The sequence below is a fragment of the Zea mays genome, chromosome 4 (assembly GCF_902167145.1).
Source record: "Zea mays cultivar B73 chromosome 4, Zm-B73-REFERENCE-NAM-5.0, whole genome shotgun sequence".
Classification (NCBI taxonomy): Eukaryota; Viridiplantae; Streptophyta; class Magnoliopsida; order Poales; family Poaceae; genus Zea; species Zea mays.
Window position 1 is genome coordinate 15813043 of NC_050099.1, and position 26757 is coordinate 15839799.

The 26757-nt window shown below is 45.1% G+C and overlaps 1 protein-coding gene across 4 annotated transcripts in view; it reads left to right on the top strand.

The window, feature by feature from the left end:
• Positions 1–26757, top strand: part of LOC103652873 (exocyst complex component SEC3A) — a 61871-nt gene that overhangs the window by 3083 nt on the left and 32031 nt on the right. For 3 of the 4 annotated variants that reach the window (XR_004857676.1, XR_004857677.1, XM_020552473.2), the window contains exons 6-7: positions 25316–25458; positions 25787–25904. Coding sequence is in view for 2 of the 4 variants with exons in the window: in XM_020552473.2 (XP_020408062.1) it covers positions 25316–25458; positions 25787–25904 (261 nt within the window). In the remaining 2 variants the exon portion in view is untranslated. Of the gene's footprint in view, positions 1–24469; positions 24836–25315; positions 25459–25786; positions 25905–26757 lie in introns of those variants that run through there. The other variant, XM_020552475.2, reaches the window with a different exon arrangement.

Consider the following 26757-nt stretch of genomic DNA (forward strand, 5'->3'; position numbering starts at 1 on the left):
CAAAACCACTTCTTACCATGCATGGTGACAGTAGTTGTCCACCCCTATCGCCACTCACAACTTTAGAAGAACGAGCTTGAGAAGCAGTGTGCTACCATGCTGGAATAGTAATAATTGCCTAAATGGGGTGAATACGCCACACCTAAAATTTAATCACTTAAAACAAAACTTGATCCCAAATTAGTCGGATAGAGCAAGAAGTAAAATAGTCAGAGTTAGGGAGATGAGTTCTTATTGCAAAGTGTTTCTCAATGTATATGCGGAATAAACTTGGGAGCAACACAAGATGATTGGATGGAAATCAATACAAGAGAACCTATGGAGAAAGAGCTCGTAATCAATCAAACACAAAAGACACGATGATTTATTTACCAGAGTTAGGTTTCCAAACGAAACCTACGTCTCCATTGAGGCAACCCAAGGGACTTGGTCTCTTTCAACCCTCTCAAGTGATTTTGAAGATCAAACTTGAGTCCTCTGACTTTTCTCGATCAAGAGGTCATGTCTCCGTAAGGTACTTCACACGTCGAAGCCTCTTGATAGCCTTTACAATGGATGGGATTCAAAGCTCCAAGCTCAAGAGCACACTATCATATCACACACACACTTCTCTAATGCACACTCACATGGCGCTATCATAAAATCACACTAGAATGACTATCACTTGCTTAATTCTCTCTATTGTGGCACTTGGGAGGCTTTTGATCTCTTGAGAGTGTTGCTCTAGCTGGTAGGAGTTATTGTTCATCTCTTGTGTATTGAATGGGTTGGTTGGGATGTATTTATAGCCCTCAACCGCCAAAATAGTCGTTGGGAACAAACCTTAAAAACTACACTTTCTGCGGGTGCACCGAATCGCCTATAGTATAGCTCCGATGCACACCATACCTCTGACACACCTCCTGGATCAGTGACTATTATGATAGAAAGTTGTCTTGTAAGGTGGCACCGGTCTGGTCCGGTGTGCCACCGGACCTGCCACGTGTGACGCCACGTCATCTAATCGTTGGATCCTGAAGCCGACCGTTGAACTCTGATAGGTCTGATGCTCACTGGACCAAGTCTGGTGTGCCATGGTCTTCAGCTCTACAAAACAACCTCTTTGTGTAAGTGGTCTAGTGCACCACTGGATTGGTCAGTCGCAACATCCCACATAAGCCTAGAATAAATCTTCTCTGTGTAAACAGTACGGTGACCCACAGGACTGGTGCGACACAAATTGGACACGATCTATTGTGCCATAGTGCAACACACTTAAGTCCTTTTTGGGATTTACTTTTTTGTCTTCATTCGACTATCTTCATGAGCATTCCTATGACTTAGACAAACATATATAGAGGCTGTTCAACTAGTCTAAGTCATAGTTTTTCATGTTTTTAGATTCTCTTACTCAGATTCTTATTGTAGCTCAAACTTAGCTCCAATGCACCTTTTCCAAAGTTTGAACTTTCCAATCCTACTAAGGTTCTCAAATACATTCCTAAGGGAATTTAGAACTTATCCAAACACATGGACTACTTATAGTTCATCTTTTCCAAATAATGCCCTTACTAGCCTTGGTTTGAGTTATTGTTTGCATTGCATACTTCAATTTCATTCGTATGAACTTGCATTCGTTCACTTAGCAAACTAGTTAGTCCATAACGTTGTGATGATCATCAAGTACCAAAACTAATATGGAAATAGTTTATATCTCATTTCCCTTTTAATCTCCCCATTTTTGGTGATTGATGCCAACACAGCCAAATCAAATATGAAATGTCTAACTCAATAACTTGTTTGCTATTTATCATAACTTCATAAGATGCAAATTGAAATTCAGAATTAAGTTGGATATGAGTTTGTAGCAAAGTTAACATGTTGGACCATATTAGCCACCACTTGCTTTCGATTTTGCAAATAAACTCCTTTTCTTCAAAATTTTGAAAATTTTCTACCCCTATGTCAATATATCTCAAAACTTTTGTTTTGGTCAATCAAAAAAAATATTTTGAAAATGCTCCATTTTTAAAACTTTTTGCAAATGTGTTGGCCAAAAATGTTTTCTCTCTCTTTGGCATAAAGGAATTCTCCCCTCGTTGAATTCTACCCTTTTGATAAATTTTCATAAGATAGTATCCTCTTAGTTGTTAAGAGGGGTTTTATACCAAATGAAACCAACTGATAAATTTTTAAAAACTCAGGTAAAAAACATAGCGATGTTGTCCATTTGCTTTGGCAGAATAATTTCTCTCTTTTGGTATCAAATGCCAAAAAATGAAAACTTCAAGTGTCCTTTGAACATTTCTATCCCATAGGATTTGACAATTAAAACATAAATCGGGGCAAAGGGTCTTTGATGATCGAATATGCAGTGAAAGCGCTTGACTTTACCCGATGTCTCTATTTCCCTTTTAATCTGGGACTACACCCATGATATACTTGAAGACATTGTTAGTCTCAAAGGTTCAACCTGTAGACTATCCTCCCGCTAAATATGTGCATACAAGTGACAAATAATTGTTTAACCTATGCACTTGGACTTGTGAGGTTGGTGATGATTTTCTACAATTTGAACCTTAGCTCACGCAAAGTATGAATAATGGAAATTATACCAATTGAAAGCACTACAATTGGTTAAAGGTATAACAAATAATCAATGTGTGCAATATTTTAATACATGTTGCGAGAATCAAGAATATTTAGTTCACTCCTAAGCTCACAAAATTTCTTCTTATCTAAGGACTTGGTGAAGATATCGACTAATTGTTTATGCGTGCTCACATGGTCTATAATTATATCTCCTATTTGTGAATGATCTCTCAAGAAGTGATATTGGATGTCTATGTTCTTAGTACGGTCGTGATCAACAGGGTTATTGGCCATTCGAATTGCACTCTCATTGTCACATAGGAGAGAGACTTCGCTCAGATTGTAGCCAAAGTCCTTTAAGGTTTGCCTCATCCAAAGTAATTGTGCACGACAATGTCTTGTAGAAATATATTCAACCTCGGCGATGGATAGAGCAACAATTTTTTTGTTTGAAGCCTGTGAAACCAAGGATCTTCCTAGAGACCTTACATCTGGCATATTTGGCCGCAAAATAACCAATGAGATCAAATTTAGAACCTTTTGGATACCAAATCCCAAAAGTAAGGAGTATAAACTAAACATCTCAAGATTCTTTTAACGACCCTAAGGTGACATTCCTTAGGATTAACTTGGAATCTTGCACACATGTATACACAAAGCATATTGTTCGGTCTAGATGCACATAAATAGAGAAGTTAACCAATCATATATCAACAGAGTTGCTTCCTATGTCAAGATCGAGATGTCCATTGGTTCTCATGGGAGTCTTGATGGGTTTAGCATCCTTCATCCCAAACTTCTTCAATATGTCTTGAGTGTACTTTATTTCACTAATGAAGGTGCCAACCTTGAGTTGCTTGATTTGAAATCCTAAGAAAAACCTCAACTCCCCCCACAATAGACATCTCAATTTTTTAACCATAATTCTGTTGAACTCCTCACAAGACGATCATTTAGTAGAACCAAATATAATGTCATCAACATAAATTTGGCATACAAATAAATCATCATCAATCATCTTAGTAAAAAGAGTATGATCAACTTTTCCAACCTTAAATGAATTTGCAATAAGAAAGTCTCTAAGACATTCATACTATGATCTTGGAGCTTGCTTAAGCCCATAGAGTGCCTTATTGAGCTTCGAAGATGATGCCACAAGCTCTGTTGCACTCCGCAAGCTCTGTTGCACTCCGCACGCAAGGATGATGCCTCGCTTAGAAGAGGTGGATTTCGGAGCGGAGGTCAGTGAGCATGTGCTCCTCCTCCTCGACGTGGGCAACACTCACTCGGAGTTGCCCTACCTCCACCTGAGTCGATCACAACGCCTGCATCCGAGCCTCCGCTCGAGCAAGAAGGCGCTAGAGAAAGAAGACCATATAAACAGTCCGGACAAACAAAAATATCGTGGAAAAAGTGACCATAAAGGAAATACTTATCCGCCCAAAGGGGACGAAGTCTCTGTAGGAAACGGGTGACGCCTAAGAGGGGGGGGGGTGAATTAGGACTTCTAAAACTTTCGTTAAACTAGGCCACAAATAAATCCCTAAAGCAAAACCTATGCAATTAATCAAACTAGAATGTGCAAACTAGGTTTTGTCTAAGTGTTGCTATCTCTACCACAAATGCTAAGTTTCAATCTACACTAAATAAGTATGAATACAAGATTGAAACTTAAATGCTTAAAGTAAATGCGGAAGGTAAAGAGCTAAGTAGAGAAGCAAACTCTTGTGGACGACGCCGGTATTTTTACCGAGGTATCCGGAACCGCGCAAGGTCCCGACTAATCCTCGTTGGTGCCCCTACGCAAAGGGAAGCCCACGCGAGGGCCAAGCACCTCGGTCGAGTAACTCCGTAGAGAGCCGCGGGCCTTCTCCACGCGCAAGTGGTGCTCCGCTTCCGGCTCCTCTCGGACGCTCCCCGCCGTCTCCACTATCGAGCTTCCGGCCGAAACGCCGCGGGCCTCGTTCCCTCCGGTACACGGTGGCGGCCGTGACACAAACGCGGTTGTCACGGTCTCGCAAGACTCTCGCCCCACTCGGTACAATTACAACGGCTCACGCAAGAGCCGAGGGGTTGTGAGGTTTGTCTAAACTCACTCAACAATCTAGGGTTCACCTAGAGCAAGCGCTAGAGCGGTCTAACTAGCCTAAGCACTTCGCAAAGCACCTATACTAATCACCGAGTGATTCTATTAAGCACTTGGGTGTTTGAGCTCTTGGAAATATGCACTATGTGCCTTGATATGTTGCTTGGGCTCCCACACCTTCAAATGGCCGGTTGGGTCAAGTATTTATAGGCCCCAACTCCAAACTAGCCGTTGGAGAAAAGCTGCAGCTCTCTGCGGCACACCGGACAGTCCGGTGTGCACCGGACAGTCCGGTGGTGCACCGGACAGCGCACTGTAGCATGTCCGGTGCGCCTAGCCGTTGCCCCGTCTGACTCCTGTCAGAGCAGGTGACCGTTGGCGCCGCAGGCTTTCCACACCGGACAGTCCGGTGTGCTTCTCTCCGGGTGCCACCTGGAACTAGCCGTTGGGCTGCAGTTCCTAAGTGCACCGGACAGTCCGGCGTGTGGGCACCGGACAGTCCGGTGTGCCACCGGACAGTCCGGTGCTCCACGCACAGACAGTCCGCAGGCAGCACACGCCTCCTTTCTTGGACTTTTCTTGATCTTCTTAATGTCTTCTTTTGAGGTGTTGCTTTCCTCAATTCCTTAGTCCAAGTACTTCTTGCATCCTGTGAACTACAATCATAAACACTAGAGAAACTTATTAGTTCACGGATTGTGTTGTTCATCAAACACCAAAACTCAATTAGCCAAATGGCCGGGGTCCATTTTCCTTACAATCTCCCCCTTTTTGGTGATTGATGACAACACAACCAAAGCAAGCAAATAATACAAGAATTTGAATGTAAATATGCACTCTACTTGCTATGATGCATAATTGTCCCCTCAATGTGATTTAATGAACTTAAGTCTCCCCCTAACTCCATAAATCACTTACTTCCTATTTTGGACCAAATAACCAAAACCACTTAAAAAAACATTTGTAGATACAAAATTTTAAGTTGGTGGTGTTTGGTGTTTGATATAATTTTCATTGCTTTGGTCCCTAAATTTCTCCCCCTTTGGCATCAACCACCGAAAAGGAAGACATTAGAAGCATGTAGGAGGTAAATAAGAGCTTGCCCTCAACAAGAATTGTATCAAAAGATATCACTAGAAGGATATTAAATCAAGCCATGAATGATACCAATTGTAAAAGGTCCTCAAAAGATTATTTTCCCTAAATGAGTGTTCTCTTTTAGAAAGAGTTTTTCTCCCCCTTTAGAGATGAAGAAATACTCCCCCTGACAGAGATCCTCAACTTAGGAAGAAACATGTGAAAATTAGAGGTGCAAGACATGATTTGAAAAGACTAACTTCCCTTATGCATAGGTAACAGAATATGAGTTAACCACTTATGCATTTTTAGCAACAAGGAAGTATATGATATGAAATATAGTCTAATCAAATATTGGAGAAGACATGTAAATGATAGTGAATGTAGTCTCAAAAGATACCAATTGAAGATCAATGGCGAGCTTGAGAGACATGAGAGTTCTTGGAGATTTTGCAGTGGAAGATTGTTGTCTTTCTCCGGGGACCTTATTTTCCTTACAATGAGACTATCACATGAAATAGACTTGAAAAGATGTTAGTCTCAAAGTGTTAGATTATAGAGTAACCTCCCCCTAAAGGTGTGCATACAAGTTTTGAATACTAGTAGGAGACATGCACTTTGATTTGATATCAAGAGGGGCAAATTATCCATAATCCAAACTTTGGCACATATAAGTTAAATGATACAACTTGTAGTAATCAAAATTTTTAATTGATGCATCATTTACTATGGAGTGATATAGAAGCTATGTGCCGTGCTTAAACATTTTAAGCCATGTAGGTTTGCTTAAGTATATGAATTAAAAGCAAGCAATCCTACCATATGATTTACCTAGTGTGCATGATTTTAAACAAAAGTACATAAATGTAATACTAGGCAAGAAAGGTAAACTAGATAAAAGATAAATAGATACGCATATCTAAAAACGAGAAATATAATACAACTAGTTACCTTAGTCATGGGTGGGAAATTTGGGTCCAAAATTTTCAGTAACCCACTTGGCAATAAACTTGATCCAATATGATGTATCCCATGATATACATCCCAATTTAGCCAAGTCTCCAAATTTCCCGACGACTTTTGGTCCACTCACTTCCCTTTCGGGATCCAAACCTTCTTGGTGCTTTTCATGGTTGAAATTATTTCCTTTGGCACCCAGATGCGTTTGGCCCCCTTTCCTTTGTTGGCTTGCTTGTTGGCCTTGATTGCTATCACCTTTCCATTCTTTTTCTTCTTGATCAAATATGGTGTAGCATCCTTTTTGTCCACCTTTTTGATGTAGGTGTTGGAGATTTTGCTTGATGGCTTTTGCTTGAGCTTTTGCCTTTGTTTATCCCCGGTCATCGCCTTGCATTGGAAAGACTTGTGGCCTTCCTTGTGGCATAGCCTACAAATCACAGTTTCTCCCTCCATAGGCTTGTTCACTCCCGCGGTGGTGTTATCCTGTGGAGGTTGGATTTGTTTGGCTTTGCCTTTCTTGTCATACAAAGCCTTGCCAAGGCGAGCCACTTCCTGCCTTAATTGCTCATTTTCCTTTGCAACCTCGTCCGAACATGTTTCTACAACAATATTCTCAACAAGAACTTGATTGCAGGGGTTAGAATCATCAATTAAATCAAAGCAAGAAGTAGAAGCATCCTTTTTAATAATTTCAGGAATTTTAACTAAGGATGCTCCTGGGGTGCTACCAATGTTTTCTAGCTTAGTAGTTAGCTCATTATTGTGTATGCTAAGAATTTCCATTTTCTCTAGCAAATTTTCAATAGCTTCTTGGGAGCTAGCTAACTTAGCCTTAAGTTTTTCATTCTTTTTAATAAGGCTATCATCGGTAGCAGTGGATGGAGCACAAGATTCTAATAGCTCAATTTTAGTTGATAGCTCACTATTTAAGTTTGCAAAAGTTTCAAATTTTTCTAGCAAACCTTTGTAATCATTTTGAGAGCTAACCAACTTATTTTTCAAAGTTTTAAGTTGAGCTTTTTGCTTAGTGCAAACATCCTGGAAAAATTCTACGGCTTCCGCAAGTTCATCTAGAGAGGCCTTTCCCTCACCTTCATCATCACTACTACTTTCATCACTAGAGGATGGAATGCTTTTGTTACCTCTTGCCATAAGGCATTTGTGTGATGACCGTGACGAGCGTGATGAGGATCGGTGGCTGCGCGTCCTTGGAGGTTCATCTTCGCTTGAAGAGTCATCCCAAGTTCTAACACTTGTTAGCGCCTTGCCTTTGCTCCTCTCCTTTTTGGGTTCGGCCATAGTTGGACAGTTGTCCCTGAAGTGGCCCTTCTCCCCACATGCGAAGCATCCTCTCTTCCTTTGCTTTTTCCTGTCAATGTTAAAGAGAAGATCTTCGACCTGCAGGGGCACACCCATTAGATTAATCTTGCGAATCATCCTCATTACCTTTCCGACGCGTCGGATTGTTTGTTCGTCCTCGGAGGATGATGTGCATGGTTGATTATCTTCATCATCATCACTTTCTTCTTCTTCTTCCTCTTCTTCGCTTGAGGAACTTGGAGTGGGAGCCTTCTTTTTGCCCTTCCTTTCATCACATGCAAAAGCATATGGTCTTGAGGAAGTTGGCTCCTCTCCCCGACACATTTTTCGCGACATCTCAAAAGCCGCGATTTTCCCAATCACAATGGTCGGGGTCATGTTGCTCAAGTCCTCCATGTTGTGAAGGATGGTGATGATGCTCCCATATCTTTGTTGTGGTAGAAGGGAGATAATCTTCCTCACAATGTCCGCATCACCTAGCTTATTAATGCCAATAGAGTTGAGCTCATTGATGATTAGATTTAAACGAGAATACATGTCTCTAACAAGCTCATCATCTCTCATAGTAAAAGTATTATACTCATTTAAGACTAGGCAATGTTTTTGCTCACGAACATTGGATGTGCCGTCATGGAGCTCATGCAATTTTAGCCAAATCTCATTAGCAGTTTTCAATGTGAATACTTGATTAAAAATATCCATGCTAAGAGATTCATACAAGCAATTTTTGGCTCTAGCATTTAAATGAATTTCTTTTTCCTCACTCGTGGTGGGTTTCTCGGGATTCTTGGGGGGTTTCATCCCGTCACGAGTGACTCTCCAAACACCTAGATCAACGGCCTCTAGGTAACAAGCCATTCTAGCACTATAATAGGGAAAGTTAGTGCCGTCGAAGTGTGGTGGCCTATGGGTATCCATCCCTTCCTCTAAAAAGCGTCGGCTCTTTTAGCGGTGAAGCTAAAGCGTTTCAAATGAGCCAAACCAGGCTTTGATACCACTTGTAGGAAACGGGTGACACCTAAGAGGGGGGGTGAATTAGGACTTCTAAAACTTTTGTTAAACTAGGCCACAAATAAATCCCTAAAGCAAAACCTATGCAATTAATCAAACTAGAATGTGCAAACTAGGTTTTGTCTAAGTGTTGCTATCTCTACCACAAATGCTAAGTTTCAATCTACACTAAATAAGTATGAATACAAGATTGAAACTTAAATGCTTAAAGTAAATGCGGAAGGTAAAGAGCTAAGTAGAGAAGCAAACTCTTGTGGACGACGCCGGTATTTTTACCGAGGTATCCGGAACCGCGCAAGGTCCCGACTAATCCTCGTTGGTGCCCCTACGCAAAGGGAAGCCCACGCGAGGGCCAAGCACCTCGGTCGAGTAACTCCGTAGAGAGCCGCGGGCCTTCTCCACGCGCAAGTGGTGCTCCGCTTCCGGCTCCTCTCGGACGCTCCCCGCCGTCTCCACTATCGAGCTTCCGGCCGAAACGCCGCGGGCCTCGTTCCCTCCGGTACACGGTGGCGGCCGTGACACAAACGCGGTTGTCACGGTCTCGCAAGACTCTCGCCCCACTCGGTACAATTACAACGGCTCACGCAAGAGCCGAGGGGTTGTGAGGTTTGTCTAAACTCACTCAACAATCTAGGGTTCACCTAGAGCAAGCGCTAGAGCGGTCTAACTAGCCTAAGCACTTCGCAAAGCACCTATACTAATCACCGAGTGATTCTATTAAGCACTTGGGTGTTTGAGCTCTTGGAAATATGCACTATGTGCCTTGATATGTTGCTTGGGCTCCCACACCTTCAAATGGCCGGTTGGGTCAAGTATTTATAGGCCCCAACTCCAAACTAGCCGTTGGAGAAAAGCTGCAGCTCTCTGCGGCACACCGGACAGTCCGGTGTGCACCGGACAGTCCGGTGGTGCACCGGACAGCGCACTGTAGCATGTCCGGTGCGCCTAGCCGTTGCCCCGTCTGACTCCTGTCAGAGCAGGTGACCGTTGGCGCCGCAGGCTTTCCACACCGGACAGTCCGGTGTGCTTCTCTCCGGGTGCCACCTGGAACTAGCCGTTGGGCTGCAGTTCCTAAGTGCACCGGACAGTCCGGCGTGTGGGCACCGGACAGTCCGGTGTGCCACCGGACAGTCCGGTGCTCCACGCACAGACAGTCCGCAGGCAGCACACGCCTCCTTTCTTGGACTTTTCTTGATCTTCTTAATGTCTTCTTTTGAGGTGTTGCTTTCCTCAATTCCTTAGTCCAAGTACTTCTTGCATCCTGTGAACTACAATCATAAACACTAGAGAAACTTATTAGTTCACGGATTGTGTTGTTCATCAAACACCAAAACTCAATTAGCCAAATGGCCGGGGTCCATTTTCCTTACAGTCTCCCATCCCCGATGCCCGAGCAATCGAGACCGCGTCCCCAAAACCACTAAGCATGCGCTCGATGGTTTCTAGGGCCATGTTAGCTCGGAGCGGGGCCGACTCAAGTCGCCTCCACTCCTCTGCCTCTGCTTCACCACCCTTCTCAAGCCACATGGGCAATGTGAAAGTTGCTTGGAGGGGAGGGGGGTGAATAGGCGAAACCTAAAAATTATAAACTTTGAACACGCACTATGCCCGGGATTAGTGTTAGAAATAATTTGGAGTGCGAAAGATAGTTTCTCTTGCAATGAGTTGCTCAATCAATGCGAATAACTTTGGGAGCAAACTCAAATTAATATGAGCAAGAAGAGAGATAGAGAGAGGGAAGGGAAGAAACAGATCGAATGGTGAAGATTAATACAAGTGGACACGGCGATTTGTTTCCCGAGGTTCGGTTCCAAAGAACCTACTCCCCGTTGGGGAGGCCACAAAGGCTGGGTCTATTTCAACCCTTTCTCTCTCTCAATCGGTCACTTAGACCAGTCGAGTGCTTTTTCTCAATCTCACAGGTCACTAAGACCCTGCAAGGATCACCACACAATTAGGTGTCTCTTGCAAACTTTACAAAACACTTAAAGAGTTTAGAGAGAGATGAAGAAAGCACAATTAAGAAAACCAAGCAGCAAGAGCAACAAATGAAACACAAATCACACTCTCTCAAGTCACTAATCACTAATGATCACTTGTCTCAATTGTAGAACTTGGAGAGATTGGAAGCTTTTAATGTGTCTTGGAATGGATTGCTAGCTCTTGTATTGAATATGTATGAGTGGAGTGCTTGGATCAAGTGAATGGAGGTGGTTGGGGCTGTATTTATAGCCTCCAACCACTTCGTAGCCATTGCTCCTTTTCTATCGACCGCGGACGGTCCGCACCCCTTGTCTGGATCGTCCGCCCCTGCACATCAACGGCTAAAATCGCAATGGTCAAAAGTAATAGCTATATCAATGGTTATAGTGCATTTAATGCGTCGTCAGATGTCAGATAAAGCAGTCGCGGACGGTCCGGCCGTGCACCCCAGACGGCCCGCGAGGACGCTAAAAATGAATTTTATCGAACCCATCACCTTCGGGTTTTCTGGTTTTACAACGACCGGACGGTCCGCGCTTGGTCTCGGACGGTGCTCGCTTCTCCTTCGGATGGTCCGTAGTGTTAACGTATGTTTTTGCAGTGTTCCTGTCCGAGGCTCACCCTGGTGTCGCGGACGGTCCGCTGCAAGGGCCCGAACGGTCCGCGCATAGGTGTTTTCCAAAAAGCTTCTCCTGTCTGGGATAATTTACGGTATTTTGGATAGTCGACTTAGAGTAGTTGTAGATGAACTTATCCACCTGACAAATGATCAACTGGCCAAACTAGTTAGCCCATAAGGTTTGTGATGGTCGTCAAACACCAAAATCGATTATAGGAAATGTTGAGGCCATTTCCCTTTCATAATGCATCCCCACCGACAACCATGGTCAACACTGTTTGCTCCTGAAGACCGACGGACTCGGGGGCTAGCCGCCCCACCTCTAAGCTACCACCAGCTGCGACAGCAGTCTGCAAGGGTGCAAGGGCAAGAAGAAGTGATGACAGAGTAGACGATCCCCATGGTGAGGACACACCAGGAGAAACAACGCCCACCGCCAGGGGTTCCCCAAGGGTGGACGCGGACAGGAACGAGTCGATGAGAACCACCTCCGGGATGGTCGCGCTCGTCACCCCTAGAGCGGCCTAGGATGACATCGCCGCCATGGGGGAGGAGGGCAGCACACCGCCCGGTGGGTCACCCCCAGGAACTAGAAGGGTGACACCTCCAGGTGACTGCAACCCAAATGCCTGGGGAGATGGAGATGACACTCTGACCACCAAGGCCGCGTCCCGCAAGACTTGCGCGACACGTACGCGTTGGGTGAAAAGAAGAAAGAAATGAACATCAGACAGAGAACAAAGGACCAGGAACGAGAAGGGGAGCAAATCGACATACCAGGACGATCACTTCCTAGTGATCACTTTCCCTAGAGCGACCGGTGAAGGAACAGACGATTGTGGTGCCCCACGGGATCTGAGGACATCACGAGGGCCATCGCCGCCTATGTCGTACCTCTCGCGGCAGTAGTTGCCACGATGTCGGTAGCAGGTGCTACGACCGATGCTGGTTCCACAACTGGCATGCCCGTCTCAGCAGGACGTTGGAACTGGTTGCGGCGTCACCACAGCGCGACGGACCACCCACCAGTGCCATGTTCCTCGCTCCACCGGAAGGAGAGGCAAATGCTTCCTCCGAGCCAGGAGGAAGAACAACTCTCTCACCTGATCCAATAGGGCGCGTGACTCCCTTGCCCTTCTTCTTCGCCTGAAGGCACCTCATGTGCGCCCCCAGGGTCTCCCCGTTGCTCCTTTTACGCTTGCGCTCTGGTTGAACTGTGACTCCCTTGGGGAGCGGTGGAAGACTGGATGCTATAGGACTAATCCCCTGCAAAGACCGTGACTCAACATTACCAGCGAAGCGGAACGAAAGGAGATAGGAACAGAAAGAAGGGCTCACCAGACCACTCGGTACGCCCCGAGAAAGGGGGTACGAGGAGTCCTCGTCCATGAAGAACCCTAACGGTAGCGCAGTGATGACCTTGACTCTCGCTTCAATCTCGGACAGTGTGATCAGCTCAGTGGTGTCACACCCGGATTTTAGGGGTCCAAAACCCGGGCGCGAACATAAACACCAGGTGTGCTGGGACCAAGTCTCACACATATGATGCATAGTGGCACAGGATCGAATGTCACATCTTTACTATATAACAGGAGTTCTGTACAAAAATAATTAAATAATTACATCATATGAGGAAACGATCCAGCAACCCAAAGTTGACTGGGAGACGACGGCCTAGACCTCTCACGAACACGTCGCAGCATCCTCCATGCGCCTCATCCTGTGGTACCTGTTCTTGACCTGTGGGGGGTGTGAGACAGCAAGAGTGAGCTCACATACGTTCATCGCTCAACAAGTTGTGGGGAATAATGTGCATGAACTCGCCAAAGGTGGGAGCTCACGTGAAGTGTAAGGCTTACCAAAGAGGATGGTTAGAGCTGAGCATTGCTTTTAAAGTTGGTCAAAATTTTATTAGCAGTTACTAAGTATAAGTAAATACCAACCCAATTAAGTAGTAGAACAAAGTAACAACATCACCTGCAATGCAATGCATATGACAAATTGAATTTAAGTTCCATAATTTAATCATCAGAGAGTCCTGAGCTGCTCATGACCGTGAGCTCGGCTAGTATACCAGTTTTACACTCTGCAGAGGTGGTACCCTTTACCCACAAGTCATGTTACCCATCTGCCAAGGGATCGCGACTTCCCATACACCTCTACCGAGGAGGCGAGGCAGGGTAACACTACGAGGCCTTTACAAAGTTCCACTAGCTTCAGAAAACCTGCTACAGTTTATAGGAAGCTCCAATGCAGGAATCCCTTGCAGGACCGCCATCGCAGCAAAATCCTCCCGAGGGCCTCCCTACACTGACCACTCCCCTACTGCCCTTGCCCCTTTCGGGTAAGGTAGTCCTCCACTAGCTTTCCTAATTAGTCAGCCAAGGGCGTCCCATTAAACCCTTGTGGTGGCACGTGGTTCTCAAGTTAAGCTCTATGTTCCAATTAACATTTTAATGATCTTGTCATGAACATAAATAGAATAACAACATAATTGGAACATAGATATAATGAAATATTAACCCAAAACCATATAAAGCAGTAGCAGAACTACCCAAGTGATTCAAGGGTAAACAAGGTATTTAGGATGAACAAACTAGGGTGACCTATTGGGTCCCATCAAAATTAACCTATGCAGATCATTATGATTAATCAGAACATGAGTAGGTAAAAGAAGTGATCAAGGGCACAACTTGCCTGGGCCTTGAGAATCCAGGTACCAACTTGCTCTTCAGATGACACGTGACCTCGCTCTAGTCGTAGCAATACAAACAAACATTGTATAGGCAAAATTAACATTACACCAAACATAAGTACAAACTGAATAATACTAATTTACGCGTTGCTACGAGATCGTAGGAACAAGAATCACTAAATTTGGAGTTATAGTTATTTAGTTATGAATTTCTGAAGTTATTAAGCACCTAGAACAGATTAATTCAAATGAACAATCTTGCTTCAAGTTTCATGGCTAAACAGTGTTACTAGTTGATATACAATATTAAAATAAAATTATTGCAACTGGAATGACTCAATTTGGAGTTAAAATGAATTAAATATGACTTATACAAGTTTTAAGATTTATTTTTATACTAAAAATCAATTTCTGATATTAATTATCTAGTTTCTCTGTTATCTGGACTGCGCGTCAAATCCTGGAAAAGTCAGGGGCCTAAACTGAAGTTTTCTAAGACTCAGTGAATAATGAATGTGGACGGCGGGTTGGTTTCTGTATTCTATAAGGGCTCATATGCAAAAAGGCCAGGCCAAAGGGGTACGCGCTAATCTGCACCATCCGATCAAGCGTGGGCGGCCCAGATTAGATCCCCATATCAGTGAATCGGTACGCAACACAGGCCGTTGGATCAAAAGGCTACGGTCACGATTTAAAACACTAGCGATAGAATCTCATACGCCCGATCCAAATCCAACGGCACAGATGAAATCCCGAAAGGGTATCGCCTGATCTAATCACAGCCGTCCACGCATGGATCGACGGTCGGAGACCTTGTCTTCCTCCCCACGATGGACTGGGCAGCAGCGCAGCCCACCCACGGTGGTGCTTCGCCGGCGGACGCGCAATCCGATGCCCGGACGCTCCTCACCTAAAATTGATCGGTGCTAAACCTTGAGGGGATGATGGCGAACTCGATTAGAGCACGTACCGCGGATGGAGGTCAATGGAGGGAGCTGGCCACGGAGAAGAGCGGACCCGCGGCGGAGGTTGAAGTGCGGTGAGGAATTGAGACCGCCTCGAGGCTCAATCCCGTCGAACACTGGCAGAGATGTCTTCCTGGTGACTCGGCGAAGCCCCACGACCCTTTCTAAGGCTTCAACGGTGACGAGGCCAGGAATTGGCCGCGGCGGCGGAACTCACCCTTTCTCTCTCAGGTGCTACGATGGTGAGGGCAGAGCGGGGCCTCGGTTCTTATGCCCGAGCGGTGCGCAGTAATCGGAAGGGCCGTTACAATGTTGGCGCGACGACCGCGGAGTCGGTTGGTCGGAGTACGCGCGCCCTCCCGCGGAATCCGCGCGCCCACCGGCGATGTCCGAGTCCGCGCTTGCGGGGAAGACGAACCTGGCCAGGGGGTCCCACCGGCAGCGGAAGAATGGAGGGAGGAGGGCGCGCCCGCGGCTGACATGGGTGGCCCGCTTGTCGGCGCCAAAACCCAGCTGGGCCGGCGCGCGCTGAGGAAAGCGGAAGTGGGCCGAACTGAGGTTGAGCCGGCCCAAGAAGCGTTTTAACCTTTTCCTTTTTATTTTCTTATTTTTCCTTATTCCCAAAATCAGTTTGAATTCAAATTTAAATTCAAAGTTTGTTATGAGCTTCACCTTTGAGTAAATTATACCAATTCAAACCCTAGTGTAGGAATCCGATATCTTTGTTTACTTATTTTTTTTTCTCTACATATTATTTATTTTCTTCTCTTTTCTATTTTCTTTATTTCATTTCAAATTCTTTAAAGTGCACATTTGGTTTGAATTCAAATTCCTATCTCATCATTACATTTTTTTATCATTATTTTTTTTTCTTATACAAATTTTGGGCCTTACAAATCCTACCTCCCTAACAGAAATCTCGTCCCCGAGATTTGTAAGGAAAAGGGTGTATACCCATATTGTCTCAACACATATGCACAAACAAAGATCTCAGCATGATGCAGAATTTATTAGCAACATATGGGGTCAATTAGACCTTATTATTCCTTCTAAAATAATATCATATCATCTACTAACTAAAGTAACATCTAGATCTTACAAATAGTAGTAATTTATATATATGTTTATGTAGCTTGGTGGAGCAGGTGGTTAGGAGAGCATGGGTGCTTATATGTATGTTCACTTTATTATGTAGGGTAGAAGATGTCTTTAGAGCATAGATAGGTTTGGTTAAGAAAGGGTAGGGTGAGGAAAGACTCTATCCAAGATTGTGGATCTTGATTCCTTTTGAAGATCTGGCTTGAATCTTATCCTTCCTTGATTTGATGAGGTCGATCATCTTCGATCTTCGTTCTTGAAGTATTTATCCGAATTAGGGTACGTAGTTAGGATAACTTGTAGGTAAGGACAGATGGTTAACAGGTTGGTGGCATAAGATAAGTGCATTATGACAACATCTAAGATGGGATGGATGGTCACCATGAATATGCTGGTAAGTAATTTGTTCATGGGTGGTTTGGTTTGATGTACTAATTTAAGTTAAAACATGGCCAGCAGGGTATAATCTATTTCACTAGTATTAACTAGTCCGTTAAGTAATTCACTTTAGATTGGACCATATTAGATTAGATTGGTATAACTAGATTAGACTAGATAATATCTAATGACTTTGGATTAAATCATGGTTGTTACTAGTGTGGGGTAAATATGCTTATTAGGGCAAGATGAATCCATACGGACAAGGTAGAATCTTTTGAGGTCAGTTAGATCTATTAGGATAAGGATAAAATCTTTTCAAGATAAGATGAACCTACTAAGGTAATAGAGTATCTTTTAAGATAAGATGGATTTATTAAGCTAGATATACTTTTAATGGGGGACATTCTTAGTTTGTATAGTCACCTTATGATTTATTTATTTATTTATATTTATGCCTATACGTATATGTAGATGTAATTGCGGACATTACTCCACAACCCATCACACTCAATCGAAGATCCAAATCAGACAAATATCATAAGAACAAGCATTCAAGTTCATAGATATCTATAAAAAAATAGTTTTTTTTAGGAATAGGTCTCCTACGCCTAAAAGTTACTTTAGGCACAGGATTTCAAAATGTGAAATCCACATTTGTCTTCAGAAGGAAAAAGGTAAGAATAGTCAGAGTAAAGCGGAAATAGATGAGAAATGATTAAGATAAGTTTAGAAAAGAATTAGAGTAAGGTAAGTAGGTAATGGTTGTCCAGTTCTATCTAGGTTTCGTCCTACAGTCAACATTCCTCTGATACCACTTCTGTCACACCCGGATTTTAGGGGTCCAAAACCCGGGCGCGAACATAAACACCAGGTGTGCTGGGACCAAGTCTCACACATATGATGCATAGTGGCACAGGATCGAATGTCACATCTTTACTATATAACAGGAGTTCTGTACAAAAATAATTAAATAATTACATCATATGAGGAAACGATCCAGCAACCCAAAGTTGACTGGGAGACGACGGCCTAGACCTCTCACGAACACGTCGCAGCATCCTCCATGCGCCTCATCCTGTGGTACCTGTTCTTGACCTGTGGGGGGTGTGAGACAGCAAGAGTGAGCTCACATACGTTCATCGCTCAACAAGTTGTGGGGAATAATGTGCATGAACTCGCCAAAGGTGGGAGCTCACGTGAAGTGTAAGGCTTACCAAAGAGGATGGTTAGAGCTGAGCATTGCTTTTAAAGTTGGTCAAAATTTTATTAGCAGTTACTAAGTATAAGTAAATACCAACCCAATTAAGTAGTAGAACAAAGTAACAACATCACCTGCAATGCAATGCATATGACAAATTGAATTTAAGTTCCATAATTTAATCATCAGAGAGTCCTGAGCTGCTCATGACCGTGAGCTCGGCTAGTATACCAGTTTTACACTCTGCAGAGGTGGTACCCTTTACCCACAAGTCATGTTACCCATCTGCCAAGGGATCGCGACTTCCCATACACCTCTACCGAGGAGGCGAGGCAGGGTAACACTACGAGGCCTTTACAAAGTTCCACTAGCTTCAGAAAACCCGCTACAGTTTATAGGAAGCTCCAATGCAGGAATCCCTTGCAGGACCGCCATCGCAGCAAAATCCTCCCGAGGGCCTCCCTACACTGACCACTCCCCTACTGCCCTTGCCCCTTTCGGGTAAGGTAGTCCTCCACTAGCTTTCCTAATTAGTCAGCCAAGGGCGTCCCATTAAACCCTTGTGGTGGCACGTGGTTCTCAAGTTAAGCTCTATGTTCCAATTAACATTTTAATGATCTTGTCATGAACATAAATAGAATAACAACATAATTGGAACATAGATATAATGAAATATTAACCCAAAACCATATAAAGCAGTAGCAGAACTACCCAAGTGATTCAGGGGTAAACAAGGTATTTAGGATGAACAAACTAGGGTGACCTATTGGGTCCCATCAAAATTAACCTATGCAGATCATTATGATTAATCAGAACATGAGTAGGTAAAAGAAGTGATCAAGGGCACAACTTGCCTGGGCCTTGAGAATCCAGGTACCAACTTGCTCTTCAGATGACACGTGACCTCGCTCTAGTCGTAGCAATACAAACAAACATTGTATAGGCAAAATTAACATTACACCAAACATAAGTACAAACTGAATAATACTAATTTACGCGTTGCTACGAGATCGTAGGAACAAGAATCACTAAATTTGGAGTTATAGTTATTTAGTTATGAATTTCTGAAGTTATTAAGCACCTAGAACAGATTAATTCAAATGAACAATCTTGCTTCAAGTTTCATGGCTAAACAATGTTACTAGTTGATATACAATATTAAAATAAAATTATTGCAACTGGAATGACTCAATTTGGAGTTAAAATGAATTAAATATGACTTATACAAGTTTTAAGATTTATTTTTATACTAAAAATCAATTTCTAATATTAATTATCTAGTTTCTCTGTTATCTGGACTGCGCGTCAAATCCTGGAAAAGTCAGGGGCCTAAACTGAAGTTTTCTAAGACTCAGTGAATAATGAATGTGGACGGCGGGTTGGTTTCTGTATTCTATAAGGGCTCATATGCAAAAAGGCCAGGCCGAAGGGGTACGCGCTAATCTGCACCATCCGATCAAGCGTGGGCGGCCCAGATTAGATCCCCATATCAATGAATCGGTACGCAACACAGACCGTTGGATCAAAAGGCTACGGTCACGATTTAAAACACTAGCGATAGAATCTCATACGCCCGATCCAAATCCAACGGCACAGATGAAATCCCGAAAGGGTATCGCCTGATCTAATCACAGCCGTCCACGCATGGATCGACGGTCGGAGACCTTGTCTTCCTCCCCACGACGGACTGGGCAGCAGCGCAGCCCACCCACGGTGGTGCTTCGCCGGCGGACGCGCAATCCGATGCCCGGACGCTCCTCACCTAAAATTGATCGGTGCTAAACCTTGAGGGGATGATGGCGAACTCGATTAGAGCACGTACCGCGGATGGAGGTCAATGGAGGGAGCTGGCCACGGAGAAGAGCGGACCCGCGGCGGAGGTTGAAAGTGCGGTGAGGAATTGAGACCGCCTCGAGGCTCAATCCCGTCGAACACTGGCAGAGATGTCTTCCTGGTGACTCGGCGAAGCCCCACGACCCTTTCTAAGGCTTCAACGGTGACGAGGCCAGGAATTGGCCGCGGCGGCGGAACTCACCCTTTCTCTCTCAGGTGCTACGATGGTGAGGGCAGAGCGGGGCCTCGGTTCTTATGCCCGAGCGGTGCGCAGTAATCGGAAGGGCCGTTACAATGTTGGCGCGACGACCGCGGAGTCGGTTGGTCGGAGTACGCGCGCCCTCCCGCGGAATCCGCGCGCCCACCGGCGATGTCCGAGTCCGCGCTTGCGGGGAAGACGAACCTGGCCAGGGGGTCCCACCGGCAGCGGAAGAATGGAGGGAGGAGGGCGCGCCCGCGGCTGACATGGGTGGCCCGCTTGTCGGCGCCAAAACCCAGCTGGGCCGGCGCGCGCTGAGGAAAGCGGAAGTGGGCCGAACTGAGGTTGAGCCGGCCCAAGAAGCGTTTTAACCTTTTCCTTTTTATTTTCTTATTTTTCCTTATTCCCAAAATCAGTTTGAATTCAAATTTAAATTCAAAGTTTGTTATGAGCTTCACCTTTGAGTAAATTATACCAATTCAAACCCTAGTGTAGGAATCCGATATCTTTGTTTACTTATTTTTTTCTTCTCTACATATTATTTATTTTCTTCTCTTTTCTATTTTCTTTATTTCATTTCAAATTCTTTAAAGTGCACATTTGGTTTGAATTCAAATTCCTATCTCATCATTACATTTTTTTATCATTATTTTTTTTTCTTATACAAATTTTGGGCCTTACAAGTGGAGTGGCGATCGGGGTCATTAATGTCGGGATACTTGTAGATCGTCCTCCAGCAAGCCATCAAGGGCTGAATTTGGTGGTGCATAAAGATGTGCTCTAGTCTCACGCCGGTACTTGATCCTTTAATGTCTTGAGCGCCACCAAGAGAGGTTCCACCTCGCCCTTCAGACCCGGCTCTGCCCCATGGTTCCAATCATCCGTAGACACAGGCTCCCGACCGGTGAAGAACGTGACACTGCCGTCCAGGTTCTTGACATAGAACCATTCACCCTCGTACCTCACAGAGGTGGGTAGCGGGATCTTGAGGTAGCCCGCCTTCCGGCCGGAGCAAAGTTGGAAGTTGACCGAAGTAACATACAGTTGGTCGTTGTGGCCCAGGGTCACCCTACCACTAAAGAAGTATTGCCACAACTTCCAGTAGGGGTCGATCCCCAAGAACGCCTCGCACAGGGTGATAAAGCCCTAAACCCTAACGAAGGAGTTGAAGGATACTTAAGTCCTTTATGGGATTTTCTTTTTTGTATTCATTCGACTATCTTCATGAGTATTCCTATGACTTAGACAAATATATCTAGAGTCTGTCCAACTAGTCTAAGTCATAATTCTTCATCTTTTTGAATTCTCCAACTCAGATTCTTATTTTAGCTCAAATTTAGCTCCAATGCACCTTTTCCAAAGTCTAAACTTTCCAATCCTTCTAAGGTGCTTAAATACATTCCTTAGGAGATTTAGAACTTATCCAAACACATAAATTACTTATAGTTCATTTTTTCAAATAATGGCCTTACCGGCCTTAGTTTGAGCTATTGTTTGCATTTAATACTTCAATTTCATTTTTATGAACCTGCATTCATTCACTTAGCAAACTAGTTAGTCCATAATGTTGTGATGGTAATCAAGCACCAAAACTAATATAGAAATGGCTTATAGCTCATTTCCATTTCAAATAGGGTATCATCCACCCCATTACTTCCCTGTTCTTGGCGTTAGTGTTGCTCATAAAAAATGGCAGACGAATCCTAGCACTTTTGCATCGACTATCGTGCGCTGAACGATAAAGCACCTAAGGATAAGTTCTCAATTCTTGTGTTGGACGAGCTCTTGGATGAGCTTCCTTGCGCCTGGTTCTTCACCAAGCTGGATTTATGGTCTGGCTACCACCAAAATCGAATATTGAAATGCGGTGTTATGCATGCACCATAGACACTTCGAGTTCCTCATTATGCTATTCAGCCTCTCCAACACGTTATCTACATTTAGGGCACTCATGAACAACGTCCTCCGAGCCTTCCTCGTGGACGACAAAAAACATGCCACATAGATATTAGGCTCAAATTACAATATACGTGAATAGTATCCATTTAGAAAATAGAATTACTTATTAGAAAAGGAGACTTCGAATCGATAAGGACTCCTCATAGGATCTAGGAAACATAATTATTTGTTAGAAAAGGAAAGTACAAATCGATAAGAACTCATCCTCTAGTTTTGCTTGAAAAAATTATGTAAACAGATGAAGGTAAGTTAGACAATTATCTTTATCAGGCTTGAAGGTAGAGTGTAAATACCCTAGTATTTATGGCAGGTAGAGTGTTAGATAAATTAGATTAGTTTGGTTTATTAGGAAATAGAGATTAGATTGGGCTGGTTCGTTAGAATAAGATATTTGGATTGATTTGGTTAGGATAGGGATCACTAGCTTAGAGAAAGTAAGAGATAAGAATCACTTGTATAAGGGTCAGATGTATCAATCTAATTAAGCAAGAATTAAGAAAAAACTATTCCCTCTTGCTTGATGGTTGGTAAGACTCTGATAGGTCTTCTTGCGCTCTCTTAACACTAGGCATCTAGATTTGTTGCGGTGGTTATGGCGGTGGTAAGGTGTATCAAGAATTGTCGAAATTAGTGCTAATGGCAAAGGTAGGAAGTAATTAGGGGTGAACGTGCACTCACAAAATTTTACAAAACCAGTGATTTATTATCATGAACCTCTCAAACATATACATCCTCCTTTGATTTATTCTACCTTCAACACTGATTAGTGCCTGTCGGGGACCATAATTAGGGGTACCCTCAAGGCTCCTAATTCTCAGCTGGTAACCCCCATCAGCATAAAGCTGCAAAGGCCTGATGGGTGCGACTAAGTCAGGGATCAGTCCATTCGAGCGACTCGATCACGCCTCGCCCGAGCCTAGCCTCGGACAAGGGCAGCCGACCCCGGAGGATTTCCGCCTCGCCCGAGGCCCCCCTCCAGCGGCGAACGTATTACCGGCTCGCCCGAGGCCCTGCCTTCGCCAAGAAGCAACCCTGACTAAATCGCCGCACCGACCGACCAAATCGCAGGAACCTTAAATGCAAAGGTGGTCTGACACCTTTATCCTGACGCGCGCCCCCCGGCAGAGCCGAAGTGACCGCCGTCACTTCGCCGCTCCACTGACCAGCCTAACAGAAGGACAGCGCCGCCTGCGCCACTCCGACTGCAGTGCCACTTGACAGAGTGTGACTGACAGGCAGTCAGGCCCTGCCGAAGGCACCATAGGAAGCTCCGCTTCGCCCGACCCAGGGCTCGGACTCGGGCTCAGCCCCGGAAGACGGCGAACTCCGCTCCGCCCGACCCAGGGCTCGGACTCGGGCTAAGTCCCGGAAGACGGCGAACTCCGCTTCGCCTGACCCAGGGCTCGGACTCGGGCTAAGTCCCGGAAGACGGCGAACTCCGCTCTGCCGACCTAGGGCTCGGACTCGGGCTAAGTCCCGGAAGACGGCGAACTCCGCTCCGCCCGACCCAGGGCTCGGACTCGGGCTCAGCCCCAGAAGACGACGAACTCCGCTTCGCCCGACCCCAGGGCTCGGACTCCGCCCTGGCCTCAGCCGACGGCCTCCGCCTCGCCCGACCCAGGGGCTCGGACTCGATCTCGGCCACGGAGGACAGACTCGACCTCGGCTTCGGAGGAGCTTCCACATCGCCCAACCTAGGGCGCAGGCCAGCCACGTCAACAGGAGGCGCCATCATCACCCTACCCCGAGCTGACTCGGGCCGCAGGGAACAAGACCGGCGTCCCATCTGGCTAGCTCCGCCAGATAGGCAATGATGGCGCCCCGCGTATTCTGTGACGACGGCGGCTCTCAACCCCCTTACGGAAGCAAGAGGACGTCAGCAAGGACTCAACCGCTCCGACAGCTGTCCTTCCGCCAGGCTCCAACGCTCCTCCGACGGCCACGACATCACACCAACTGGGTGCCAAAATCTCTCCGGCTGCCACAACGGCATGTACTTAGGGCGCTAGCACTCCTCAGCTAGACACGTAGCACTCTGCTACAACCCCCATTGTACACCTGGATCCTCTCCTTACGCCTATAAAAGGAAGGACCAGGGCCCTCTTAGAGAGGGTTGGCCGCGCGGGGACGAGGACGAGACAGGCGCTCGCCTGGAGCCGCTCGCTCCCTCTCCCGCGTGGACGCTTGTAACCCCCTACTGCAAGCGCACCCGACCTGGGCGCGGGACGAACATGAAGGCCGCGGGATTCCCACCTCTCTCACGCCGGACTCCGGCCGCCTCGCTCTCCCCCCTTCGCGCTCGCCCTCGCGCTCGACCCATCTAGGCTGGGGCACGCGGCGACATTCACTCGTCGGCCCAGGGACCCGCGGTCTCGAAACGCCGACAGTGCCGCATGCGCAACTCACAGACCCATTGCCCTGGCTTCACAGGCAAGGTCCTCTCCACAACTCCGCTTTAGACTGTCTCTAACATACTCATTCTATCTCTTATTTCATTCCTTATTTTAAATTTCGCTTACATTATGCGCTATCAGCTCAAAAAATGCCATGTCACCCTCTACCATGCACGCTAGAGCGTCCGTGAGCGCCGGGTCACTCACGGCACATCTCCCTGGTCGCCAACACCCTTCCCTCGACGCGAACACAGTGTGGCGGCTATGGTTGAGGAGTGACACCTAAGTGGGGCCGCGCGGCGGCGGCGGGGGCGGTTGGTTCTGAGTGAGAGCACGCCGTAGCCATGGCGGAGCAGGGAAAGGGAAACGTAGGCGGTGGCGTCAGTCGTGTTGTGCCTGTGCTAGCGGAGAGGAGAGCTTCGGCAGCCATGGCGCCTGGAGTCCTTGCTGAGAGATGCATGGGCCTATCGCTTTGTTGCATAATAAAGTTGAGGATACGTTCTCTGAAAAAAGAGATGAATAAGCCCTGCTGCATCATGATCATAGCTGCAGGTTCCTGCCTAGAAGGTGTTTGACGAAATGTGTCATACAAAGATTTTTTGTATTGGGCTAGTCAAGCCTGTCGTCCTTGTCATAGTGTCACTTTCAAATGTGGTGTGCAAAACATTACCGGCAGATTTGCAATTAGTCGTCACTTTTCCGTGCCACATTTTCTTCAAGTGTAATGCATAAAGACATACTAGATTATCCACATTAGGTCAAAATTACTCTACTGTGATCATCATGTTTGAGTACCTTATGCGTTCCTCTGCATATATATACTTTTTCTTTTGACCGTTGATTATACAAGCACTGACAAAAAGGATTGTTAGCATTCTATAATTTAGGAGAATACTCCAGCAAAGGATTGTAGCATTTGTATATAAGACTGCACTACATTTTGTTGTAACAATGAATTGTATTTCAGAACACTCAAGCAAAGGTTACACAAGTGAGCAGTAAAGATGGGCCTGTAGAATCACTAGTATTAGAGGATGAATCACATGTTATCGTTGAGAAGGACTTGGTTTCTCAGGGAGAAGAGGAGGACATTGAGGCTCTTCTTGGCAAGTAAGTTACCTGAATCTGATCTAAACAGCTTCAGATATCTCCTTGGCAGTTGGCATGCCACCTTTTGTGCTTGCAGATCCTGATCATTCAGTTTATCTATCTTGTGTGTGCCAATTGATTGGATATGCTGGACTCCTGGACTAATACATTAACATGCTCCACGTTTCATACCATCTATCTCATTGTAACAAGAAATTGCAGTGAAAATCTTATAATTGCCATTGTGTGCCTCTAACATTTCGGCATTTGTGCAGATGAATTCTTTATGTGCCTATGGTATACCTTTCCATGACAATTTAACTGGTGCAGATAACTCTTTTTTTTCCAGTTATGTTATGGCCATTGGTGAAGCAGAGGCTTTTTCCGAAAGGATGAAGCGCGAGCTTGTAGCGCTAGAATCTGCAAATGTTTATGCCTTGTTGGAAACTGAATCTGTTGTAGAAGAGGTATGTGCTCTTCTTAACTTTTTTGACAAAGGAATCTAAAATTTTGGCCTTCGACATCCACAAATGAATGAGTACAATCATTCAATATAGACATATACTCCCTCCGTTCCAAATTAGAATTCGTTTGACTTTTTTGTGCCACGTTTGACTGGCTCGTCCTATTCAAATTTTCTGCGAAAAATGAAAAACTCAAAGCCACATTTAAAGTATATTATATGCTAAATAATATCACAACAAAAATTAACAATAATTATGATTTTTTAATAAGACGAGTCGGTCAAACTTAGGTTAAAAAAGTCAAACGAATTATAAATTGGAACGGAGGGAGTAGTACTTAGATAACATTTGACCACAAAGTAATACAAAGTTTAAGATAGAAGACTAAGAAACTACACTTAAACCTTTAGCGTATTCCGATTTCGCCAAGCCCCGTGACCTCATCCAAACCATTCCTCCTTCTAGGGTCAAAAAACGAGAGCAGAGAGCCTTACTTTGATCTTTTAACACCACCCAGCAGGTCAAGGGACAACCAAGAAGTAAGCCGAGTGCCAGCGACGAAGGCCCTTAAGTCCATGAATCGGAATCCCACCTAGCTTATCTCACACTTGGCGGTTGGTCACCGGTGAGCTATGAAGAATGCCAAGTGCTTGCGATGAAGGTCCTCAAAATTTGTTGGATTATATAATCTGGGCAGATTATAATCCCAAACAAACACCCCCTAAGTCCCTCAATTGGCATTTGACCTAACTTATCTTGCCCATTGGCGGTCGATCACTAGTGAGCTACGACTGCTATTGTCGCCCATACGCCCTCAACCCTCCACCTATTTTTGTCTTCAGCGTGGGATCCCCTT